At 53.5% G+C, this 21,186-nt stretch overlaps 1 protein-coding gene across 1 annotated transcript in view; it reads left to right on the forward strand.

The window, feature by feature from the left end:
- The window catches only part of LOC121845651 (glypican-5-like), a gene marked incomplete at its 3' end in the record, with an annotated part of 171,288 nt that overhangs the window by 27,947 nt on the left and 122,155 nt on the right, over positions 1 to 21,186 (forward strand). The window contains 2 exon segments of the mRNA XM_042317296.1: positions 19,066 to 19,601; positions 19,780 to 19,938. Coding sequence (XP_042173230.1) covers positions 19,066 to 19,601; positions 19,780 to 19,938 — 695 coding nt within the window.

Consider the following 21,186-nt stretch of genomic DNA (forward strand, 5'->3'; position numbering starts at 1 on the left):
AGAAACCACGTCTCCCTGAATAAAGCTCTGAGACAGTGTTGAATGTAGAAACCACGTCTCCCTGAATAAAGCTCTGAGACAGTGTTGAATGTAGAAACCACGTCTCCCTGAATAAAGCTCTGAGACAGTGTTGAATGTAGAAACCACGTCTCCCTGAATAAAGCTCTGAGCGAGTTGAATGTAGAAACCATGTCTCCCTGAATAAAGCTCTGAGACAGTGTTGAATGTAGAAACCAGGTCTTCCTGAATAAAGCTCTGAGACAGAGTTGAACAGTGTTGAATGTAGAAACCACGTCTCTCTGAATAAAGCTCTGAGACAGTGTTGAATGTAGAAACCAGGTCTCCCTGAATAAAGCTCTGAGACAGTGTTGAATGTAGAAACCACGTCTCCCTGAATAAAGCTCTGAGACAGTGTTGAATGTAGAAACCACGTCTCCCGAATAAAGCTCTGAGACAGTGTTGAATGTAGAAACCACGTCTCCCTGAATAAAGCTCTGAGACACAGTTGAATGTAGAAACCACGTCTCCCTGAATAAAGCTCTGAGCGAGTTGAATGTAGAAACCATGTCTCCCTGAATAAAGCTCTGAGACAGTGTTGAATGTAGAAACCAGGTCTTCCTGAATAAAGCTCTGAGACAGAGTTGAACAGTGTTGAATGTAGAAACCACGTCTCCCTGAATAAAGCTCTGAGCGAGTTGAATGTAGAAACCATGTCTCCCTGAATAAAGCTCTGAGACAGTTTTGAATGTAGAAACCATGTCTCCCTGAATAAAGTTCTGAGACAGTGTTGAATGTAGAAACCAGGTCTTCCTGAATAAAGCTCTGAGACAGAGTTGAACAGTGTTGAATGTAGAAACCAGGTCTCCCTGAATAAAGCTCTGAGACAGTGTTGAATGTAGAAACCATGTCTCCCTGAATAATGCTCTGAGACAGAGTTGAATGTAGAAACCACGTCTCCCTGAATAAAGCTCTGAGACAGTGTTGAATGTAGAAACCAGAATAAAGCTCCAGTGTTGAATGTAGAAACCGTCTCCCTGAATAAAGCTCTGAGACAGTGTTGAATGTAGAAACCAGGTCTTCCTGAATAAAGCTCTGAGACAGAGTTGAACAGTGTTGAATGTAGAAACCATGTCTCCCTGAATAAAGCTCTGAGACAGTGTTGAATGTAGAAACCATGTCTTCCTGAATAAAGCTCTGAGACAGTGTTGAATGTAGAAACCACGTCTCCCTGAAAGTGTTGAATGTAGAAACCAGGTCTCCTGAATAAAGCTCTGAGACAGTGTTGAATGTAGAAACCATGTCTCCCTGAATAAAGCTCTGAGACAGAGTTGAACAGAGTTGAATGTAGAAACCCGTCTCCCTGAATAAAGCTCTGAGACAGTGTTGAATGTAGAAACCACGTCTCCTGAATAAAGCTCTGAGACAGTGTTGAATGTAGAAACCACGTCTCCCTGAATAAAGCTCTGAGACAGTGTTGAATGTAGAAACCACGTCTCCCGCTCTCTGTAGAAATCAGGTCTTCCTGAATAAAGCTCTGAGACAGTGTTGAATGTAGAAACCAGGTCTTCCTGAATAAAGCTCTGAGACAGAGTTGAACAGTGTTGAATGTAGAAACCACGTCTCCCTGAATAAAGCTCTGAGACAGTATTGAATGTAGAAACCAGGTCTTCCTGAATAAAGCTCTGAGACAGTATTGAATGTAGAAACCATGTCTCCCTGAATAAAGCTCTGAGACAGAGTTGAACAGAGTTGAATGTAGAAACCACGTCTCCCTGAATAAAGCTCTGAGACAGTGTTGAATGTAGAAACCACGTCTCCCTGAATAAAGCTCAGACAGTGTTGAATGTAGAAACCACGTCTCCCTGAATAAAGCTCAGACAGTGTTGAATGTAGAAACCACGTCTCCCTGAATAAAGCTCTGAGACAGTGTTGAATGTAGAAACCATGTCTCCCTGAATAAAGCTCTGAGACAGAGTTGAACAGAGTTGAATGTAGAAACCACGTCTCCCTCAATAAAGCTCTGAGACAGAGTTGAACAGTGTTGAATGTAGAAACCACGTCTCCCTGAATAAAGCTCTGAGACAGTGTTGAATGTAGAAACCAGGTCTCCCTGAATAAAGCTCTGAGACAGTGTTGAATGTAGAAACCATGTCTCCCTGAATAAAGCTCTGAGACAGTGTTGAATGTAGAAACCACGTCTCCCTGAATAAAGCTCTGAGTCAGAGTTGAACAGTGTTGAATGTGGTCCTGCTTTAGATGGTAGTCTGCTAGTCCTGCTGTAGTCCGGTAGTCCTGCTGTAGTCTGGTAGTCCTGCTGTAGACGGTAGTCTGGTAGTCCTGCTGCAGACGGTAGTCCTGCTGCAGACGGTAGTCTGGTAGTCCTGCTGCAGACGGTAGTCCTGCTGTAGACGGTAGTCTGGTAGTCCTGCTGTAGACAGTAGTCCTGCTGTAGATTGTAGTCTGGAGGTCCTGCTGCAGATGGTAGTCTGGTAGTCCTGCTGTAGATGGTAGTCTGGTAGTCCTGCTGTAGATGGTAGTCTGGTAGTCCTGCTGTAGACGGTAGTCTGGTAGTCCTGCTGTAGTCTGGTAGTCCTGCTGTAGTCTGGTAGTCCTGCTGTAGTCTGGTAATCTTGCTGTAGTCTGGTAATCCTGCTGTAGTCTGGTAGTCCTGCTGTAGTCTGGTAATCCTGCTGTAGTCTGGTAGTCCTGCCGTAGACGGTAGTCTGGTAGTCCTGCCGTAGACGGTAGTCTGGTAGTCCTGCCGTAGACGGTAGTCTGGTAGTCCTGCCGTAGACGGTAGTCCTGCTGTAGACGGTAGTCTGGTCGTCCTACTGTAGTCTGGTAGTCCTGCTGTGTCTGGTAGTCCTGCTGTAGCTGGTAGTCCTGCTGTTGTCTGGTAGTCCTGCTGTAGATGGTAGTCCTGCTGTAGACTGTAGTCTGGTAGTCCTGCTGTAGTCTGGTAGTCCTGCTGTAGTATGGTAGTCCTGCTGTAGTCTGGTAGTCCTGCTGTAGTCTGGTAGTCCTGCTGTAGACGGTAGTCCTGCTGTAGACGGTAGTCCTGCTGTAGACGGTAGTCCTGCTGTAGACGGTAGTCCTGCTGTAGACGGTAGTCCTGTTGTAGCTGGTAGTCCTGTTGTAGCTGGTAGTTTGTTACTATTTCCTTTGGATCCTGTAGACATCCTGTAGACATCCTGTAGGCATCCTGTAGGGATCCTGTAGACATCCTGTATTCATCCTGTAGGCATCCTGTAGGCATCCTGTAGGCATCCTGTATTCATCCCGTAGACATCCCGTAGGCATCCCGTAGGCATCCTGTCGACATCCTGTAGACTTCCTGTAGACATCCTGTGCCGGTGGACCCTCAGACCATTCTGGTGAGGCCTGTAGACATCCTGTAGACATCCTGTAGACTTCCTCTAGACATCCTGTAGGCATCCTGTACCGGTGGACCCTCAGACCAGTCTGGTGAGACCTGTAGACTTACTGTAGGGATTCTAGATGTTCCTGAGTCTCACCTTTCCACAGATCAACACCTCTAGTTAACAGGTCAGTCATAGTGAAGCTCCTCTCTCACAGCCTCTCTGACCTCACAGCTCCTCTCTCTGGCCTCACATCTCCTCCCTCACACAGCCTCTCTGGTCTCACAGCTCCTCCCTCACACAGCCTCTCTGACCTCACAGAACCTCCCTCACACCTCACACAGCCTCTCTGACCTCACAGCTCCTCCCTCACATAGCCTCTCTGGCCTCACAGAATCTCCCTCACACCTCACACAGCCTCTCTGACCTCACAGCGTCTCCCTCACACAGCCTCTCTTGCCTCCCAGCTCCTCCCTCACACAGCCTCTCTAGCCTCCCAGCTCCTCCCTCACACAGCCTCTCTAGCCTCCCAGCTCCTCCCTCACACAGCCTCTCTAGCCTCACAGCTCCTCCCTCACACAGCCTCTCTAGCCTCCCAGCTCCTCCCTCACACAGCCTCTCTAGCCTCCCTCCTCCCTCAGCTCCTCCCTCACACAGCCTCTCTGGCCTCACAGCTCCTCCCTTAGTCTCACAGCTCCTCCCTCTATCCTCACAGCTCCTCCCTCACACAGCCTCTCTGACCTCACAGCTCCTCCCTCACACAGTCTCTCTGACCTCACAGCTCCTCTCTCACAGCCTCTCTATCCTCCCAGCTCCTCCCTCACACAGCCTCTCTATCCTCCCAGCTCCTCCCTCACACAGCCTCTCTATCCTCCCAGCTCCTCCCTCACACAGCCTCTCTATCCTCCCAGCTCCTCCCTCACACAGCCTCTCTATCCTCCCAGCTCCTCCCTCACACAGCCTCTCTATCCTCCCAGCTCCTCCCTCACACAGCCTCTCTATCCTCCCAGCTCCTCCCTCACACAGCCTCTCTAGCCTCCCAGCTCCTCCCTCACACAGCCTCTCTATCCTCCCAGCTCCTCCCTCACACAGCCTCTCTATCCTCACAGCTCCTCCCTCACACAGCCTCTCTAGCCTCCCAGCTCCTCCCTCACACAGCCTCTCTATCCTCCCAGCTCCTCCCTCACACAGCCTCTCTATCCTCCCAGCTCCTCCCTCACAGCCTCTCTAGCCTCCCAGCTCCTCCCTCACACAGCCTCTCTATCCTCCCAGCTCCTCCCTCACAGCCTCTCTAGCCTCCCAGCTCCTCCCTCACACAGCCTCTCTAGCCTCCCAGCTCCTCCCTCACACAGCCTCTCTATCCTCCCAGCTCCTCCCTCACAGCCTCTCTAGCCTCCCAGCTCCTCCCTCACACAGCCTCTCTATCCTCCCAGCTCCTCCCTCACACAGCCTCTCTATCCTCCCAGCTCCTCCTCACAGCCTCTCTAGCCTCCCAGCTCCTCCCTCACACAGCCTCTCTATCCTCCCAGCTCCTCCCTCACACAGCCTCTCTAGCCTCCCAGCTCCTCCCTCACACAGCCTCTCTAGCCTCCCAGCTCCTCCCTCACACAGCCTCTCTATCCTCCCAGCTCCTCCCTCACAGCCTCTCTAGCCTCCCAGCTCCTCCCTCACACAGCCTCTCTAGCCTCCCAGCTCCTCCCTCACACAGCCTCTCTAGCCTCCCAGCTCCTCCCTCACACAGCCTCTCTATCCTCCCAGCTCCTCCCTCACAGCCTCTCTAGCCTCCCAGCTCCTCCCTCACACAGCCTCTCTATCCTCCCAGCTCCTCCCTCACACAGCCTCTCTATCCTCCCAGCTCCTCCCTCACAGGCTCTCTAGCCTCCCAGCTCCTCCCTCACACAGCCTCTCTATCCTCCCAGCTCCTCCCTCACACAGCCTCTCTAGCCTCCCAGCTCCTCCCTCACACAGCCTCTCTAGCCTCCCAGCTCCTCCCTCACACAGCCTCTCTATCCTCCCAGCTCCTCCCTCACAGCCTCTCTAGCCTCCCAGCTCCTCCCTCACACAGCCTCTCTAGCCTCCCAGCTCCTCCCTCACACAGCCTCTCTAGCCTCCCAGCTCCTCCCTCACACAGCCTCTCTATCCTCCCAGCTCCTCCCTCACAGCCTCTCTAGCCTCCCAGCTCCTCCCTCACACAGCCTCTCTATCCTCCCAGCTCCTCCCTCACACAGCCTCTCTATCCTCCCAGCTCCTCCCTCACAGCCTCTCTAGCCTCCCAGCTCCTCCCTCACACAGCCTCTCTATCCTCCCAGCTCCTCCCTCACACAGCCTCTCTAGCCTCCCAGCTCCTCCCTCACACAGCCTCTCTATCCTCCCAGCTCCTCCCTCACAGCCTCTCTATCCTCCCAGCTCCTCCCTCACACAGCCTCTCTATCCTCCCAGCTCCTCCCTCACACAGCCTCTCTATCCTCCCAGCTCCTCCCTCACAGCCTCTCTATCCTCCCAGCTCCTCCCTCACACAGCCTCTCTATCCTCCCAGCTCCTCCCTCACACAGCCTCTCTATCCTCCCAGCTCCTCCCTCACACAGCCTCTCTAGCCTCCCAGCTCCTCCCTCACACAGCCTCTCTATCCTCCCAGCTCCTCCCTCACACAGAGCTGCTTTCAGAAGTCATGAAAGGGTCATTATGGACTGTTTTTATTTCACTCTGGCTCTAACACTGAGGGGTTGTTGAGTTGTTATTGCTGCTGAAAGTGCCTACCAGTCGGCAGTGGAGTTGGGCAATCACACTTACCGTGTGTGTACCACTTCCTGAGAGTACCTGGGCTTGTGTAGGACCACTTTGTTGCTCCTCTCCCCCCATGTTTTCCTGACCAGAGCGGTACAGTGCCCTCTCCTATCCTCTCCCCTGCTCTCCTCTCCTATCCTCCTCTCCCCTGCTCTCCTCTCCTATCCTCTCCCCTGCTCTCCTATCCTCTCCCCTGCTCTCCTCTCCTATCCTCCTCTCCCCTGCTCTCCTATCCTCTCCCCTGCTCTCCTCTCCCTTCCTCCGCCCGGCTCTCCTCTCCCTTCCTCTCCCTGGCTCTCCTCTCCCTGGCTCTCCTCTCCTATCCTCTCCCTGCTCTCTCTCTATCCTCTCCCCTGCTCTCCTCTCCTATCCTCTCCCCTGCTCTCCTCTCCTATCCTCTCCCCTGCTCTCCTCTCCTATCCTCTCCCCTGCTCTCCTCTCCCATCCTCTCCCCTGCTCTCCTCTCCCTTCCTCCCCCGGCTCTCCTCTCCTATCCTCTCCCCTGCTCTCCTATCCTCTCCCCTGCTCTCCTCTCCTATCCTCTCCCCTGCTCTCCTCTCCTATCCTCTCCCCTGCTCTCCTCTCCCTTCCTCTCCCGGCTCTCCTCTCCCCGGCTCTCCTCTCCCGGCTCTCCTCTCCCATCCTCTCCCCGGCTCTCCTCTCCCATCCTCTCCCCTGCTCTCCCCTGCTCTCCTCTCCCATCCTCTCCCCTGCTCTCCTCTCCCATCCTCTCCCCTGCTCTCCCCTGCACTCCCCTGCTCTCCCCTGCTCTGCTCTCCCCTGCTCTCCTCTCCCCTGCTCTCCCCTGCTCTCCTCTCCCCTGCTCTCCTCTCCCCTGCTCTCCTCTCCTATCCTCTCCCCCTGCTCTCCTCTCCTATCCTCTCCCCGGCTCTCCTCTCCTATCCTCTCCCCGGCTCTCCTCTCCCATCCTCTCCCCTGCTCTCCTCTCCTCTCCCATCCTCTCCCCTGCTCTCCCCTGCTCTCCTCTCCCCTGCTCTCCCCTGCTCTCCTCTCCCCTGCTCTCCTCTCCTATCCTCTCCCCTGCTCTCCTATCCTCTCCCCTGCTCTCCTATCCTCTCCCCTGCTCTCCTATCCTCTCCCGGCTCTCCCTCTCCTCTCCTCTCCCCGGCTCTCCTCTCCCTATCCTCTCCCGGCTCTCCTCTCCTATCCTCTCCCCGGCTCTCCTCTCCCATCCTCTCCCCTGCTCTCCTCTCCCATCCTCTCCCCTGCTCTCCTCTCCTATCCTCTCCCGGCTCTCCTCTCCTATCCTCTCCCCGGCTCTCCTCTCCTATCCTCTCCCCTGCTCTCCTCTCCTATCCTATCCCCGGCTCTCCTCTCCTATCCTATCCCTGCTCTCCTCTCCTATCCTATCCCCGGCTCTCCTCTCCTATCCTATCCCCGGCTCTCCTCTCCTATCCTATCCCCGGCTCTCCTCTCCTATCCTATCCCCGGCTCTCCTCTCCTATCCTATCCCCGGCTCTCCTCTCCTATCCTATCCCGGCTCTCCTCTCCTATCCTATCCTATCCCCGGCTCTCCTCTCCTATCCTATCCCCGGCTCTCCTCTCCTCTCCTATCCTATCCCCGGCTCTCCTCTCCTCTCCTATCCTATCCCCGGCTCTCCTCTCCTCTCCTATCCTCTCCCCGGCTCTCCTCTCCTCTCCTATCCTCTCCCGGCTCTCCTCTCCTATCCTCTCCCCGGCTCTCCTCTCCTCTCCTATCCCCGGCTCTCCTCTCCTCTCCTATCCCCGGCTCTCCCCGGCTCTCCTCTCCTCTCCTATCCTCTCCTCTCCCATCCTATCCTCTCCTCTCCTCTCCCATCCTATCCTCTCCTCTCCTCTCCTCTCCTCTCCCATCCTATCCTATCCTCTCCTCTCCTATCCTATCCTATCCTATCCTCTCCTCTCCTCTCCTCTCCTATCCTCTCCTCTCCCATCCTATCCTATCCTATCCTATCCTCTCCTCTCTCTCTCCTCTCCTCTCCTCTCCTCCTCTCCCTCTCCTCTCCTCTCCTCTCCTCTCCTCTCCTCTCCTCTCCTCTCCTCTCCTCTCCTCTCCTCTCCTCTCCCTCTCCTCTCCTCTCCTCTCCTCTCCTCTCCTCTCCTCTCCTCTCCCATCCTCTCCTCTCCCATCCTCTCCTCTCCTCTCCCCCGGCTCTCCTCTCCCCGGCTCTCCTCTCCTCTCCTATCCTCTCCCCTGCTCTCCTCTCCTATCCTCTCCCGGCTCTCCTCTCCTATCCTCTCCCCGGCTCTCCTCTCCTCTCCCGGCTCTCCTCTCCTCTCCTATCCTCTCCCATCCTATCCCCGGCTCTCCTCTCCCCTGCTCTCCTCTCCTATCCTCTCCCCCGGCTCTCCTCTCCCCGGCTCTCCTCTCCCCGGCTCTCCTCTCCTCTCCTCTCCTCTCCTCTCCTCTCCTCTCCTCTCCTCTCCTCTCCTCTCCTCTCCCTCTGCTCTCCTCTCCTCTCCTCTCCTCTCCTCTGCTCTCCTCTCCTCTGCTCTCCTCTCCTCTCCTCTCCTCTGCTCTCCTCTGCTCTCCTCTGCTCTCCTCTGCTCTCCTCTGCTCTCCTCTCCTCTGCTCTCCTCTCCTCTGCTCTCCTCTCCTCTGCTCTCCTCTCCTCTGCTCTCCTCTCCTCTGCTCTCCTCTCCTCTGCTCTCCTCTCCTCTGCTCTCCTCTGCTCTCCTCTCCTCTGCTCTCCTCTCCTCTGCTCTCCTCTGCTCTCCTCTCCTCTGCTCTCCTCTCCTCTGCTCTCCTCTCCTCTGCTCTCCTCTCCTCTGCTCTCCTCTCCTCTGCTCTCCTCTCCTCTGCTCTCCTCTGCTCTCCTCTCCTCTGCTCTCCTCTGCTCTCCTCCTCTCCTCTGCTCTCCTCTCCTCTGCTCTCCTCTGCTCTCCTCTCCTCTCTTTGGAGTTCAGAGGCGCCGTCTCAAATATCGCTTTGTGAACCTCCAGGAGAGGTTAGGAAGGGTGAGAGTGATGGAGGCAGAGACGGGGAAAGGAGACAAAGACAATATCCCTTTTCCCATGACTGAAGTAGGTCTGGTTAGGCCCATTAAGTCATCTCTCTCTCCCTGTCTCTCTCCCTGTCTCTCTCCCTGTCTCTCTCCCTGTCTCTCTCCCTGTCTCTCTCCCTGTCTCTCTCCCTGTCTCTCTCTTTCTCTCTGTCTCTGTCTCTCTCTCTTGCTTCTAGCTCCTTCCACTTAGATGTGTTCATCCTGAACCACAGTGTAGGGCAGGCTAAATGAGATCTGACTGCCAGTGTACAGTGGGGAGAACAAGTATTTGATATACTGCCGATTTTGCAGGTTTTCCTACTTACAAAGCATGTAGAGGTCTGTAATTTTTATCATAGGTACACTGCAACTGTGAGAGACGGAATCTAAAACTAAAATCCAGAAAATCACATTGTATGATTTTTAAGTAATTCATTTGCATTTTATTGTATGATTTTTAAGTAATTCATTTGCATTTTTATTGCATGACATAAGTGTTTGATCACCTACCAACCAGTAAGAATTCCGTCTCTCACAGACCTGTTAGTTTTCTTTAAGAAGTCCTCCTGTTCTCCACTCATTACCTGTATTAGGAGGTTAGGAGGGGTTAGACCCAGCTCTGGTGCCCATGTCAGAGCTGTTTGAACTACACTGGAACTCATACTCCAGCAAGCATTTGCTACACTCGCATTAACATCTGCTAACCATGTGTATGTGACAAATAAAATTTGATTTGATTTTTAACTGCTCCTGTTTGAACTCGTTACCTGTATAAAACAAACCTGTCCACACACTCAATCAACCTCTCCACAATGGCCAAGACCAGAGGGCTGTGTAAGGACATCAGGGATAAAATTGTAGACCTGCACAAGGCTGGGATGGGCTACAGGACAATAGGCCAGCAGCTTGGTGAGAAGGCAACAACTGTTGGCGCAATTATTAGAAAATGGAAGAAGTTCAAGATGACGGTCAATCACCATCGGTCTGGGGCTCCATGCAAGATCTCATCTCGTGGGGCATCAATGATCATGAGGAAGGTGAGGGATCAGCCCAGAACTACACGGCAGGACCTGGTCAATGACCTGAAGAGAGCTGGGACCACAGTCTCAAAGAAAACCATTAGTAACACACTACGCCGTCATGGATTAAAATCCTGCAGCGCACACAAGGTCCCCCTGCTCAAGCCAGCGCATGTCCAGGCCCGTCTGAAGCTTTCCAATGACCATCTGGATGATCCAGAGGAGGAATGGAAGAAGGTCATGTGGTCTGATGAGACAAAAATAGAGCTTTTTGGTCTAAACTCCACTCGCCGTATTTGGAGGAAGAAGAAGGTTGAGTACAACTCAAAGAACATTATCCTAACCGTGAAGCATGGAGGTGGGGATGCTTTTCTGCAAAGGGGACAGGACGACTGCACCGTATTGAGGGGAGGCTGGATGGGGCCATGTATTGCGAGATCTTGGCCAACAACCTCCTTCCCTCAGTAAGAGCATTGAAGATGGGTCGTGGCTGGGTCTTCTAGCATGACAACGAACCGAAACACACAGCCAGAGCAACTAAGGAGTGGCTCCGTAAGAAGCATCTCAAGGTCCTGGAGTGGCCTAGCCAGTCTCCAGACCTGAACCCAATAGAAAATCTTTGGAGGGAGCTGAAAGTCCGTATTGGGTTAGTTTAGGGGGAGGGGACTCTGGGTGAGGGTTTGTTTAGTGGGAGGGGACTCTGGGTTAGGGTTAGTTTAGTGGGAGGGGTCTCTGGGTTCGGGTTAGTTTGGTGGGAGGGGACTCTGTGTTACAGTCAGTTTAGGGGGAGGGGACTCTGGGTTAGGGCTAGTTTGGGGGGAGGGGACTCTGGGTTAGGGTTAGTTTAGTAGGAGGGGTCTCTGGGTTATGGTTAGTTTAGTAGGAGGGGTCTCTGGGTTAGGGTTAGTTTAGTAAGATGGGACTCTGGGTTAGGGTTAGTTTAGGGGGAGGGGACTGGGTTAGTTTAGGGGGATGGGACTCTGGGTTAAGGTTAGGTTAGGAGGAGGGGACTCTGGGTTAGGGTTAGTTTAGGGGAGGGGCTCTGGGTTAGGGTTAGTTTAAGGGGAGGTGACTCTAGGTTAGTTGAGGGGAAGGGGGCCTCTGGGTTAGTTTGAGGAGTGGGGAGTGTACTCTGGGTTGGGGTTAGTTTAGGAGGAGGGGACTCTGGGCTAGGGTTAGTTTGAGGAGGGGGGAGTGGACTGGGCTAGGGTTAGTTTAGGAGGAGGGGACTCTTGGTTAGGGTTAGTTTAGGAGGAGGGGACTCTGGGTTAGTTTAGTTGGAGGGGACTCTGGGTTACAGTCAGTTGATGGGGAGGGGGCTCTGGGTTAGTTTAGGGAGGGGGACTCTGGGTTAGGGTTAGTTTAGGAGAAGGGGACTCTGGTATAGTTTAGGGGGAGGGGACTCTGGGTTAGGGTTAGTTTAGAAGGGGACTCTGGTATAGTTTAGTGGGAGGGGACTCTGGTTTAGGGTTAGTTTAGGAGAAGGGGACTCTGGTATAGTTTAGGGGAGGGGGACTCTGGGTTAGTTTGGTGGGAGGGAATTTGGGGTTAGTGTTAGTTTAGGGGAGGGGACTGGGTTAGGGTTAGTTTAGGGGCGGACTGGGTTAGGGTTAGTTTAGTGGGAGGGGATTTTGGGTTAGGGTTAGTTTAGGGGGAGGGGACTCTGGGTTAGGGTTAGTTTAGGGGGAGAGGACTCTGTTACAGTCAGTTTATGGGGAGTGGACTCTGGGTGAGTTTAGGAGGGGACTCTGGGTTAGGACTAGATTTGGGTTAGGACTCTGGATTTGGGTTAGGACTCTGGGTTAGGACTCTGGATTTGGGTTAGGACTCTGGGTTAGGACTCTGGGTTAGGACTCTGGGTTAGGACTCTGGGTTAGGACTCTGGGTTAGTTTGATAATACACGTTCAGAGAACATGCCTTATTTAAAGGTTTTGTTTTCTGACCAGCTAAGTGAACACTTGGTCTCTCTACAGACTGTTGAAGTGTCCTATCAGAACAGATGTAGTATTGTCCAATAGGAGGCAGGAACACATGAGGGATTAGTTACAGAATATCATCTTTTTCTTCCTGCCGCGGCAAACGGAAAATACCCATAAAACCTCAGGGATGTAACTTGGACCGCTTTCTAACGCTTTCTAAACATCCTGAATATAATGCTTACAATTATATCAAAGATGATTTAAAATGGTTTCAGGAAGAGATAATTGAACAGTGCACGCGTGCGCGCACACACACACACACACACACACACCCTCTAACGCTCATTGAACTGTCAACAAAGGCCACCAGGATAGTTCATAGTAGAGGCTCGTGCCAGAGAGAGCCAGGGTAACAGAGTCCCGTGCCAGAGAGAGAGAGCCAGGGTAACAGAACCCCGTGCCAGAGAGAGAGAGCCAGGGTAACAGAGCCCCATGCCAGAGAGAGAGCCAGGGTAACAGAGCCCCGTGAGAGAGAGAGAGAGCCAGGGTAACAGAGCCCCGTGAGAGAGAGAGAGCCAGGGTAACAGAGCCCCATGCCAGAGAGAGAGCCAGGGTAACAGAGCCCCGTGAGAGAGAGAGAGCCAGGGTAACAGAGCCCCGTGAGAGAGAGAGAGAGCCAGGGTAACAGAGCGAGAGCCAGGGTAACAGCCCCCCGTGCCAGAGAGAGAAAGCCAGGGTAACAGAGCCCTGTGCCAGAGAGAGAGCCAGGGTAACAGAGCCCCGTGCCAGAGAGAGAGAGCCAGGGTAACAGAGCCCCGTGCCAGAGAGAGAGCCAGGGTAACAGAGCCCCATGCCAGAGAGAGAGCCAGGGTAACAGAGCCCCGTGCCAGAGAGAGAGAGCCAGGGTAACAGAGCCCCGTGCCAGAGAGAGAGAGCCAGGGTAACAGATCCCCGTGCCAGAGAGAGAGCCAGGGTAACAGAGCCCCGTGCCAGAGAGAGAGCCAGGGTAACAGAGACCCATGCCAGAGAGAGAGCCAGGGTAACACAGCCCCGTGAGAGAGAGCCAGGGTAACAGAGCCCCGTGAGAGAGAGCCAGGGTAACAGAGCCCCATGCCAGAGAGAGCCAGGGTAACAGAGCGAGAGCCAGGGTAACAGCCCCCGTGCCAGAGAGAGAAAGCCAGGGTAACAGAGCCCTGTGCCAGAGAGAGAGCCAGGGTAACAGCCCCGTGCCAGAGAGAGAGCCAGGGTAACAGAGCCCCGTGCCAGAGAGAGAGAGCCAGGGTAACAGAGCCCCGTGCCAGAGAGAGAGAGAGAGCCAGGGTAACAGAGCCCCGTGAGAGAGAGCCAGCGTAACAGAGCCGTGCGAGAGAGAGAGCCAGAGTAACAGAGCCGTAACAGAGAGAGAGCCAGGGTAACAGCCCCTCTGCCAGAGAGAGAGCCAGGGTAACAGAGCCCTGTGCCAGAGAGAGAGAGAGAGCCAGGGTAACAGAGCCCCGTGCCAGAGAGAGAGAGCCAGGGTAACAGAGCCCCGTGCCAGAGAGAGAAAGCTAGGGTAACAGAGCCCCGTGCCAGAGAGAGAGAGAGAGCCAGGGTAACAGAGCCCCGTGCCAGAGAGAGAGAGCCAGGGTAACAGAGCCCTGTGCCAGAGAGAGGGTAACAGAGCCCTGTGCCAGAGAGAGGGTAACAGAGCCCCGTGCCAGAGAGAGGGTAACAGAGCCCCATGCCAGAGAGAGGGTAACAGAGCCCCGTGCCAGAGAGAGGGTAACAGAGCCCCGTGCCAGAGAGAGAGCCAGGGTAACAGAGCCCCGTGCCAGAGAGAGAGAGAGGGTAACAGAGCCCCGTGCCAGAGAGAGAGAGCCAGGGTAACAGAGCCCCGTGCCAGAGAGAGAGAGCCAGGGTAACAGAGCCCCGTGCCAGAGAGAGAGAGCCAGGGTAACAGAGCCCCGTGCCAGAGAGAGAGAGCCAGGGTAACAGAGCCCCGTGCCAGAGAGAGAGAGCCAGGGTAACAGAGCTCCGTGCCAGAGAGAGAGAGCCAGGGTAACAGAGCCCCATGCCAGAGAGAGAGAGGGTAACAGAGCCCCGTGCCAGAGAGAGAGAGCCAGGGTAACAGAGCTCCGTGCCAGAGAGAGAGAGCCAGGGTAACAGAGCCCCGTGCCAGAGAGAGAGAGAGGGTAACAGAGCCCCGTGCCAGAGAGAGAGAGAGCCAGGGTAACAGAGCCCCGTGCCAGAGAGAGAGAGAGAGCCAGGGTAACAGAGCCCCGTGCCAGAGAGAGAGACAGGGTAACAGAGCCCCGTGCCAGAGAGAGAGAGAGAGCCAGGGTAACAGAGCCCCGTGCCAGAGAGAGAGAGACAGGGTAACAGAGCCCCGTGCCAGAGAGAGAGCCAGGGTAACAGAGACCCGTGCCAGAGAGAGGGTAACAGAGCGGTAGAGGGAGCAGTGACAACAGAGCGCTATGTAATGAAATCTAGTCTTCATTAAAACCGTAACAGCGGTGATAAAACAGAGCAGATGTTTGACTCCATCACGGGGCTTTCCTGGTTGGCTGGTCCCTACATCATGGTGCTGCTCTCTCCCCATCTCTCCCCGTGCTCGCTCTCTCTCTCCTGAGAGACATCTGAAATAATGAAATGCCCGTATCGGGATCTTCATGTTATTTGTCACCCAGATCCCAGAACAAGAGAAACTTCTGTATACATCCACCTACATTCCTTCCCCCTAACAGTTCTGTTTGTGTGGGTCACAGGCCTTTGGGAATTTTGATCTGAGGGTCTTGAAACTGTCTTCAAAAGGCTTAGTCATTTCAACGTCGGTGTCTGTCAAGATGACTTAGCAGAGAGGAAACGGAGAGGAGGTTTATCTGTCAAGATGACTTAGCAGAGAGGAGGTTTATCTGTCAAGATGACTTAGCAGAGAGGAAACGGAGAGGAGGTTTATCTGTCAAGATGACTTAGCAGAGAGGAGGTTTATCTGTCAAGATGACTTAGCAGAGAGGAAACGGAGAGGAGGTTTATCTGTCAAGATGACTTAGCAGAGAGGAGGTTTATCTGTCAAGATGACTTAGCAGAGAGGAAACGGAGAAGAGGTTTATCTGTCAAGATGACTTAGCAGAGAGGAGGTTTATCTGTCAAGATGACTTAGCAGAGAGGAGGTTTATCTGTCAAGATGACTTTGCAGAGAGGAGGTTTATCTGTCAAGATGACTTTGCAGAGAGGAGGTTTATCTGTCAAGATGACTTTGCAGAGAGGAGGTTTATCTGTCAAGATGACTTAGCAGAGAGGAGGTTTATCTGTCAAGATGACTTAGCAGAGAGGAGGTTTATCTGTCAAGATGACTTAGCAGAGAGGAGGTTTATCTGTCAAGATGACTTAGCAGAGAGGAGGTTTATCTGTCAAGATGACTTAGCAGAGAGGAAACGGAGAGGAGGTTTATCTGTCAAGATGACTTAGCAGAGAGGAGGTTTATCTGTCAAGATGACTTAGCAGAGAGGAGGTTTATCTGTCAAGATGACTTAGCAGAGAGGAGGTTTATCTGTCAAGATGACTTAGCAGAGAGGAGGTTTATCTGTCAAGATGACTTTGCAGAGAGGAGGTTTATCTGTCAAGATGACTTTGCAGAGAGGAGGTTTATCTGTCAAGATGACTTTGCAGAGAGGAGGTTTATCTGTCAAGATGACTTAGCAGAGAGGAGGTTTATCTGTCAAGATGACTTAGCAGAGAGGAGGTTTATCTGTCAAGATGACTTAGCAGAGAGGAGGTTTATCTGTCAAGATGACTTAGCAGAGAGGAAACGGAGAGGAGGTTTATCTGTCAAGATGACTTAGCAGAGAGGAAACGGAGAGGAGGTTTATCTGTCAAGATGACTTAGCAGAGAGGAAACGGAGAAGAGGTTTATCTGTCAAGATGACTTAGCAGAGAGGAAACGGAGAGGAGGTTTATCTGTCAAGATGACTTAGCAGAGATGAAACCCCAGAGGAGGTTTGTCTTTACTCTGACTGTCTTTCTCTCTCTCTCCCTCTCTCTGTGTAAATATACCAACTAAACCAAGTATGGCTGCACCCCCCAGTCACCAGTCACCAGACTCCTACATCAACCCTCACCTCCTCTCCCCTCCCCTCCCCAGTCACTAGACTCCTACATCAACCCTCACCTCCCCTCCCCTCCCCAGTCACTAGACTCCTACATCAACCCTCACCTCCCTCCCCTCCCCAGTCACTAGACTCCTACATCAACCCTAACCTCCCCCTCCCCTCCCCAGTCACTAGACTCCTACATCAACCCTCACCTCCTCTCCCCTCCCCTCCCCAGTCACTAGACTCCTACATCAACACTAACCTCCCCTCTCCCTCCCCAGTCACTAGACTCCTACATCAACCCTAACCTCCCCCCCCTCCCCAGTCACTAGACTCCTACATCAACACTAACCTCCCCTCTCCCTCCCCAGTCACTAGACTCCTACATCAACCCTAACCTCCCCTCCCCTCCCCAGTCACTAGACTCCTACATAAACCCTAACGTCCTCTCTCACCTCCCTCCCCAGTCACTAGACCTCTACATCAACCCTAACCTCCCCTCCCCTTCCCTCCCCAGTCACTAGACTCCTACATCAACCCTCACCTCCCCTCCCCTCCCCTCCCCAGTCACTAGACTCCTACATCAACCCTCCCCTCCCCTCCCCAGTCACTAGACTCCTACATCAACCCTCACCTCCCCTCCCCTCCCCCGTCACTAGACTCCTACATCAACCCTCACCTCCCCCCCCTCCCTCCCCAGTCACTAGACTCCTACATCAACCCTCCCCCCTCCCCAGTCACTAGACTCCTACATCAACCCTCCCCTCCCCTCCCCAGTCACTAGACTCCTACATCAACCCTAACCTCCCCTCCCCTCCCCTCCCCAGTCACCAGACTCCTACATCAACCCTAACCTCCCCTCTCCCCTCCCCAGTCACTAGACTCCTACATCAACCCTAACCTCCCCCTCCCTCCCCAGTCACTAGACTCCTACATCAACCCTAACCCCCCTCCCCAGTCACTAGACTCCTACATCAACCCTAACCCCCTCCCCAGTCACTAGACTCCTACATCAACCCTAACCTCCCTCTCCCTCCCCTCCCCTCCCCAGTCACTAGACTCCTACATCAACCCTAACCTCCCCTCCCCTCCCTCCCCAGTCACCAGACTCCTACATCAACCCTAACCTCCCCTCCCCAGTCACCAGACTCCTACATCAACACTAACCTCCCTCCCCAGTCACCAGACTCCTACATCAACACTAACCTCCCCTCCCCAGTCACTAGACTCCTACATCAACACTAACCTCCCCTCCCCTCCCCTCCCTCCCCAGTCACTAGACTCCTACATCAACCCTAACCCCCTCCCCAGTCACTAGACTCCTACATCAACCCTAACCTCCCCTCCCCTCCCCAGTCACTAGACACCTACATCAACCCTAACCTCCCTCCCCAGTCACCAGACTCCTACATCAACCCTAACCTCGCCCTCCCCCCCCCCTCCCCTCCCCTCCCCAGTCACTAGACTCCTACATCAACCCTAACCTCCCTCCCTCCCCAGTCACTAGACTCCTACATCAACCCTAACCTCCCCTCCCTTCCCCTCCCTAGTCACCAGACTCTGAGATCAGATGCTGTTATTCCCTTTAATCAGACAGAACCCCTTCTCTCAACCTGGCACCCAGAGATGTCACCCCCCCCAGTGCTGGGTGTTTACCGGTTCGGAGGGTACCTAGGCTCCGGCACGTCTCTTTCCAACCCCCCTCCTTCTCTGCAGCTCCCTGCTCTCTGCTTCACCCCTACAGAGCAGAGTTACAGCCCCATGACAGGCACATGGTGTGGGATACTAGCTCGTCCCAGCCTGGGGGAAGGAGAGACTACCCACTGGTCAGGTCCTAGCTCGTCCCAGCCTGGGGAAGGAGAGACTACCCACTGGTCAGGTCCTACCTCGTCCCAGCCTGGGGGAAGGAGAGACTACCCACTGGTCAGGTCCTAGCTCGTCCCAGCCTGGGGGAAGGAGAGACTACCCACTGGTCAGGTCCTAGCTCGTCCCAGCCTGGGGGAAGGAGAGACTACCCACTGGTCAGGTCCTAGCTCGTCCCAGCCTGGGGGAAGGAGAGACTACCCACTGGTCAGGTCCTAGCTCGTCCCAGCCTGGGGAAGGAGAGACTACCCACTGGTCAGGTCCTAGCTCGTCCCAGCCTGGGGGAAGGAGAGACTACCCACTGGTCAGGTCCTAGCTCGTCCCAGCCTGGGGGAAGGAGAGACTACCCACTGGTCAGGTCCTAGCTCGTCCCAGCCTGGGGGAAGGAGAGACTACCCACTGGTCAGGTCCTAGCTCGTCCCAGCCTGGTGGAAGCAGAGACTACCCACTGGTCAGGTCCTAGCTCGTCCCAGCCTGGGGGAAGGAGAGACTACCCACTGGTCAGGGCTCGTCCCAGCCTGGGGGAAGGAGAGTCCCAGCCTGTAGGGATGAAGGAGAGACTACCCAGAAACCCTTTCAGTCCCTTCACCCCCTCCCCTCTTGTAGAAACCTTTGAATCTGATGAAGGCATCAGAGAACCAACCTGGTCCTCCAGTATTAACCATCTCTCTCTCTTTCCCCGTCTGCCTCTCTCCCTCCACCTTCTGCCTCTCTCTCTCTCTTTCCCCGTCTGCCTCTCTCCCTCCACCTTCTGCCTCTCTCTCTCTCCTCCAGTACATTCCCCTCTGCCTCTCCTCTCCCTCTTTCCCCTCTCTCTTTCTCTCCCTCTGCCCTCTCTCTCCTCCCTCCTTTCTCTCTCTCCCTCTGCCTCTCTGTCTCTCTCTCTCTGTCTGTCTGTCTCTCTCTCTCTTTCCCCCATCTGCCTCTCTCCCTCCATTCCCCTCTCTCTTTCTCTCCCTCCACCTTCTGCCTCTCTCTCTCCCTCTGCCTCCCTCTCTCTCTGTCTCTCTCTGTCTCTCTCTCTCTCTCTCTCTCTCTCTCTCTGTCTCTCTCTCTCCTCTTATAGAAAGCTTTGAGTCCCTGATAAAGGCATCAGAGAACCACACCAACCTGGTCCTCCAGGCGTCGTACCGTAACATGGCTGGGGAGGCGTCAGGTCTGGTGAGAGAGTTGTTCACTGACGTCGGCCTCTTCCTCCTTGGCTCCGAACTCAACATTGATGACATCACCAGCCGCTTCTTTGACGCTCTCTTCCCATTGGTCTACCACCACCTCATCAACCCCAGCCTCAGCCGCGTCACCCCCGGTTACGCCGAGTGCGTCCGCTCCGCCCGCCGCGATTTGTCCCCGTTCGGCGCTGCTCCGGGAGTCCTAGCCAATCAGATCGGGAGGTCGGGGGTCGGGGGTCGTGTGCTGTTACAGGCGCTGCACCTCGGCATAGAGGTGATCAACACCACGGATCACCTGGTGTTTAGCAGGGAGTGTCGTAGAGCTCTGCTCAGGATGCAGTACTGTCCCCACTGCCACGGACTCACCCTGTCTAAACCCTGTATGGGCTACTGTCTCAATGTGATGCGTGGCTGTCTGGCTAGCATGGCTGAGGTAACCCTGCCGTTGTTTTACACATAACACCACTATTCTATAGATTCCCTCTGCTTGTTATCCTTTCATCTTATTGCTCCTTGTTTCATTTTGATTTGTTTTACTGGGAAAGTTTTTTTTTTTTTTTAAATATAAGATTTTTAAATTTAAGAAATAAAGATTTTGATTTTGATTTGAGGTGGACCTCCATTGGAGAGAATTCGTGAGGTCGTTAGAGGGGCTGTCGGCACGCATGCACGGAACTCAGGACCTGGAGCAAGTGCTGCTGGGAGTTCACGCCGTCGTCCACGACGCCGTCGCACATGGTCAGAGGAACGGGCCACACCTCTCTGCACAGGTGAGGTGTTTGGTGACGCGTTGTCGTCCCACATGGTCAGAGGAACGGGCCACACCTCTCTGCACAGGTGAGGTGCACGCGTTGTCGGTCAGAGGAACGGGCCACACCTCTCTGCACAGGTGAGGTGTTTGGTGACGCGTTGTCGTCCCACATGGTCAGAGGAACGGGCCACACCTCTCTGCACAGGTGAGGTGTTTGGTGAGGTCCCACATGGTCAGAGGAACGGGCCACACCTCTCTGCACAGGTGAGGTGTTTGGTGAATTGTCGTCCCACATGGTCAGAGGAACGGGCCACACCTCTCTGCACAGGTGAGGTGATGTCCCCCATGGTCAGATAAAAAACCAACCAGTCACCAGACAGTGATTAAGTGAATTTTAGAAATGTCAGACTAAGTATAACATGAAACCAACCAGTCACCAGACTAAGTGAATAATGTCCCTATAAAACCAACCAGTCACCAGAATAATGTCCCTGAATAACCAGTCACCAGACTATGAAAACCAACCAGTCACCAGACTAAGTGAATAATGTCCCTATAAAACCAACCAGTCACCAGACTAAGTGAATAATGTCCCTATAAAACCAACCAGTCACCAGACTAAGTGAATAATGTCCCTATAAAACCAACCAGTCACCAGACTAAGTGAATAATGTCCCTATAAAACCAACCAGTCACCAGACTAAGTGATTAACATGAAACCAACCAGTCACCAGACTAAGTGAATAATGTCCCTATAAAACCAACCAGTCACCAGACTAAGTGAATAATGTCCCTATAAAACCAACCAGTCACCAGACTAAGTGAATAATGTCCCTATAAAACCAACCAGTCACCAGACTAAGTGAATAATGTCCCTATAAAACCAACCAGTCACCAGACTAAGTGAATAATGTCCCTATAAAACCAACCAGTCACCAGACTAAGTGAATAATGTCCCTATAAAACCAACCAGTCACCAGACTAAGTGAATAATGTCCCTATAAAACCAACCAGTCACCAGACTAAGTGAATAATGTCCCTATAAAACTATAAAACCAACCAGTCACCAGACTAAGTGAATAATGTCCCTATAAAACCAACCAGTCACCAGACTAAGTGAATAATGTCCCTATAAAACCAACCAGTCACCAGACTAAGTGAATAATGTCCCTATAAAACCAACCAGTCACCAGACTAAGTGAATAATGTCCCTATAAAACCAACCAGTCACCAGACTAAGTGAATAATGTCCCTATAAAACCAACCA

Source organism: Oncorhynchus tshawytscha, unplaced genomic scaffold (assembly GCF_018296145.1).
Source record: "Oncorhynchus tshawytscha isolate Ot180627B unplaced genomic scaffold, Otsh_v2.0 Un_contig_1213_pilon_pilon, whole genome shotgun sequence".
Lineage (NCBI taxonomy): Eukaryota > Metazoa > Chordata > Actinopteri > Salmoniformes > Salmonidae > Oncorhynchus > Oncorhynchus tshawytscha.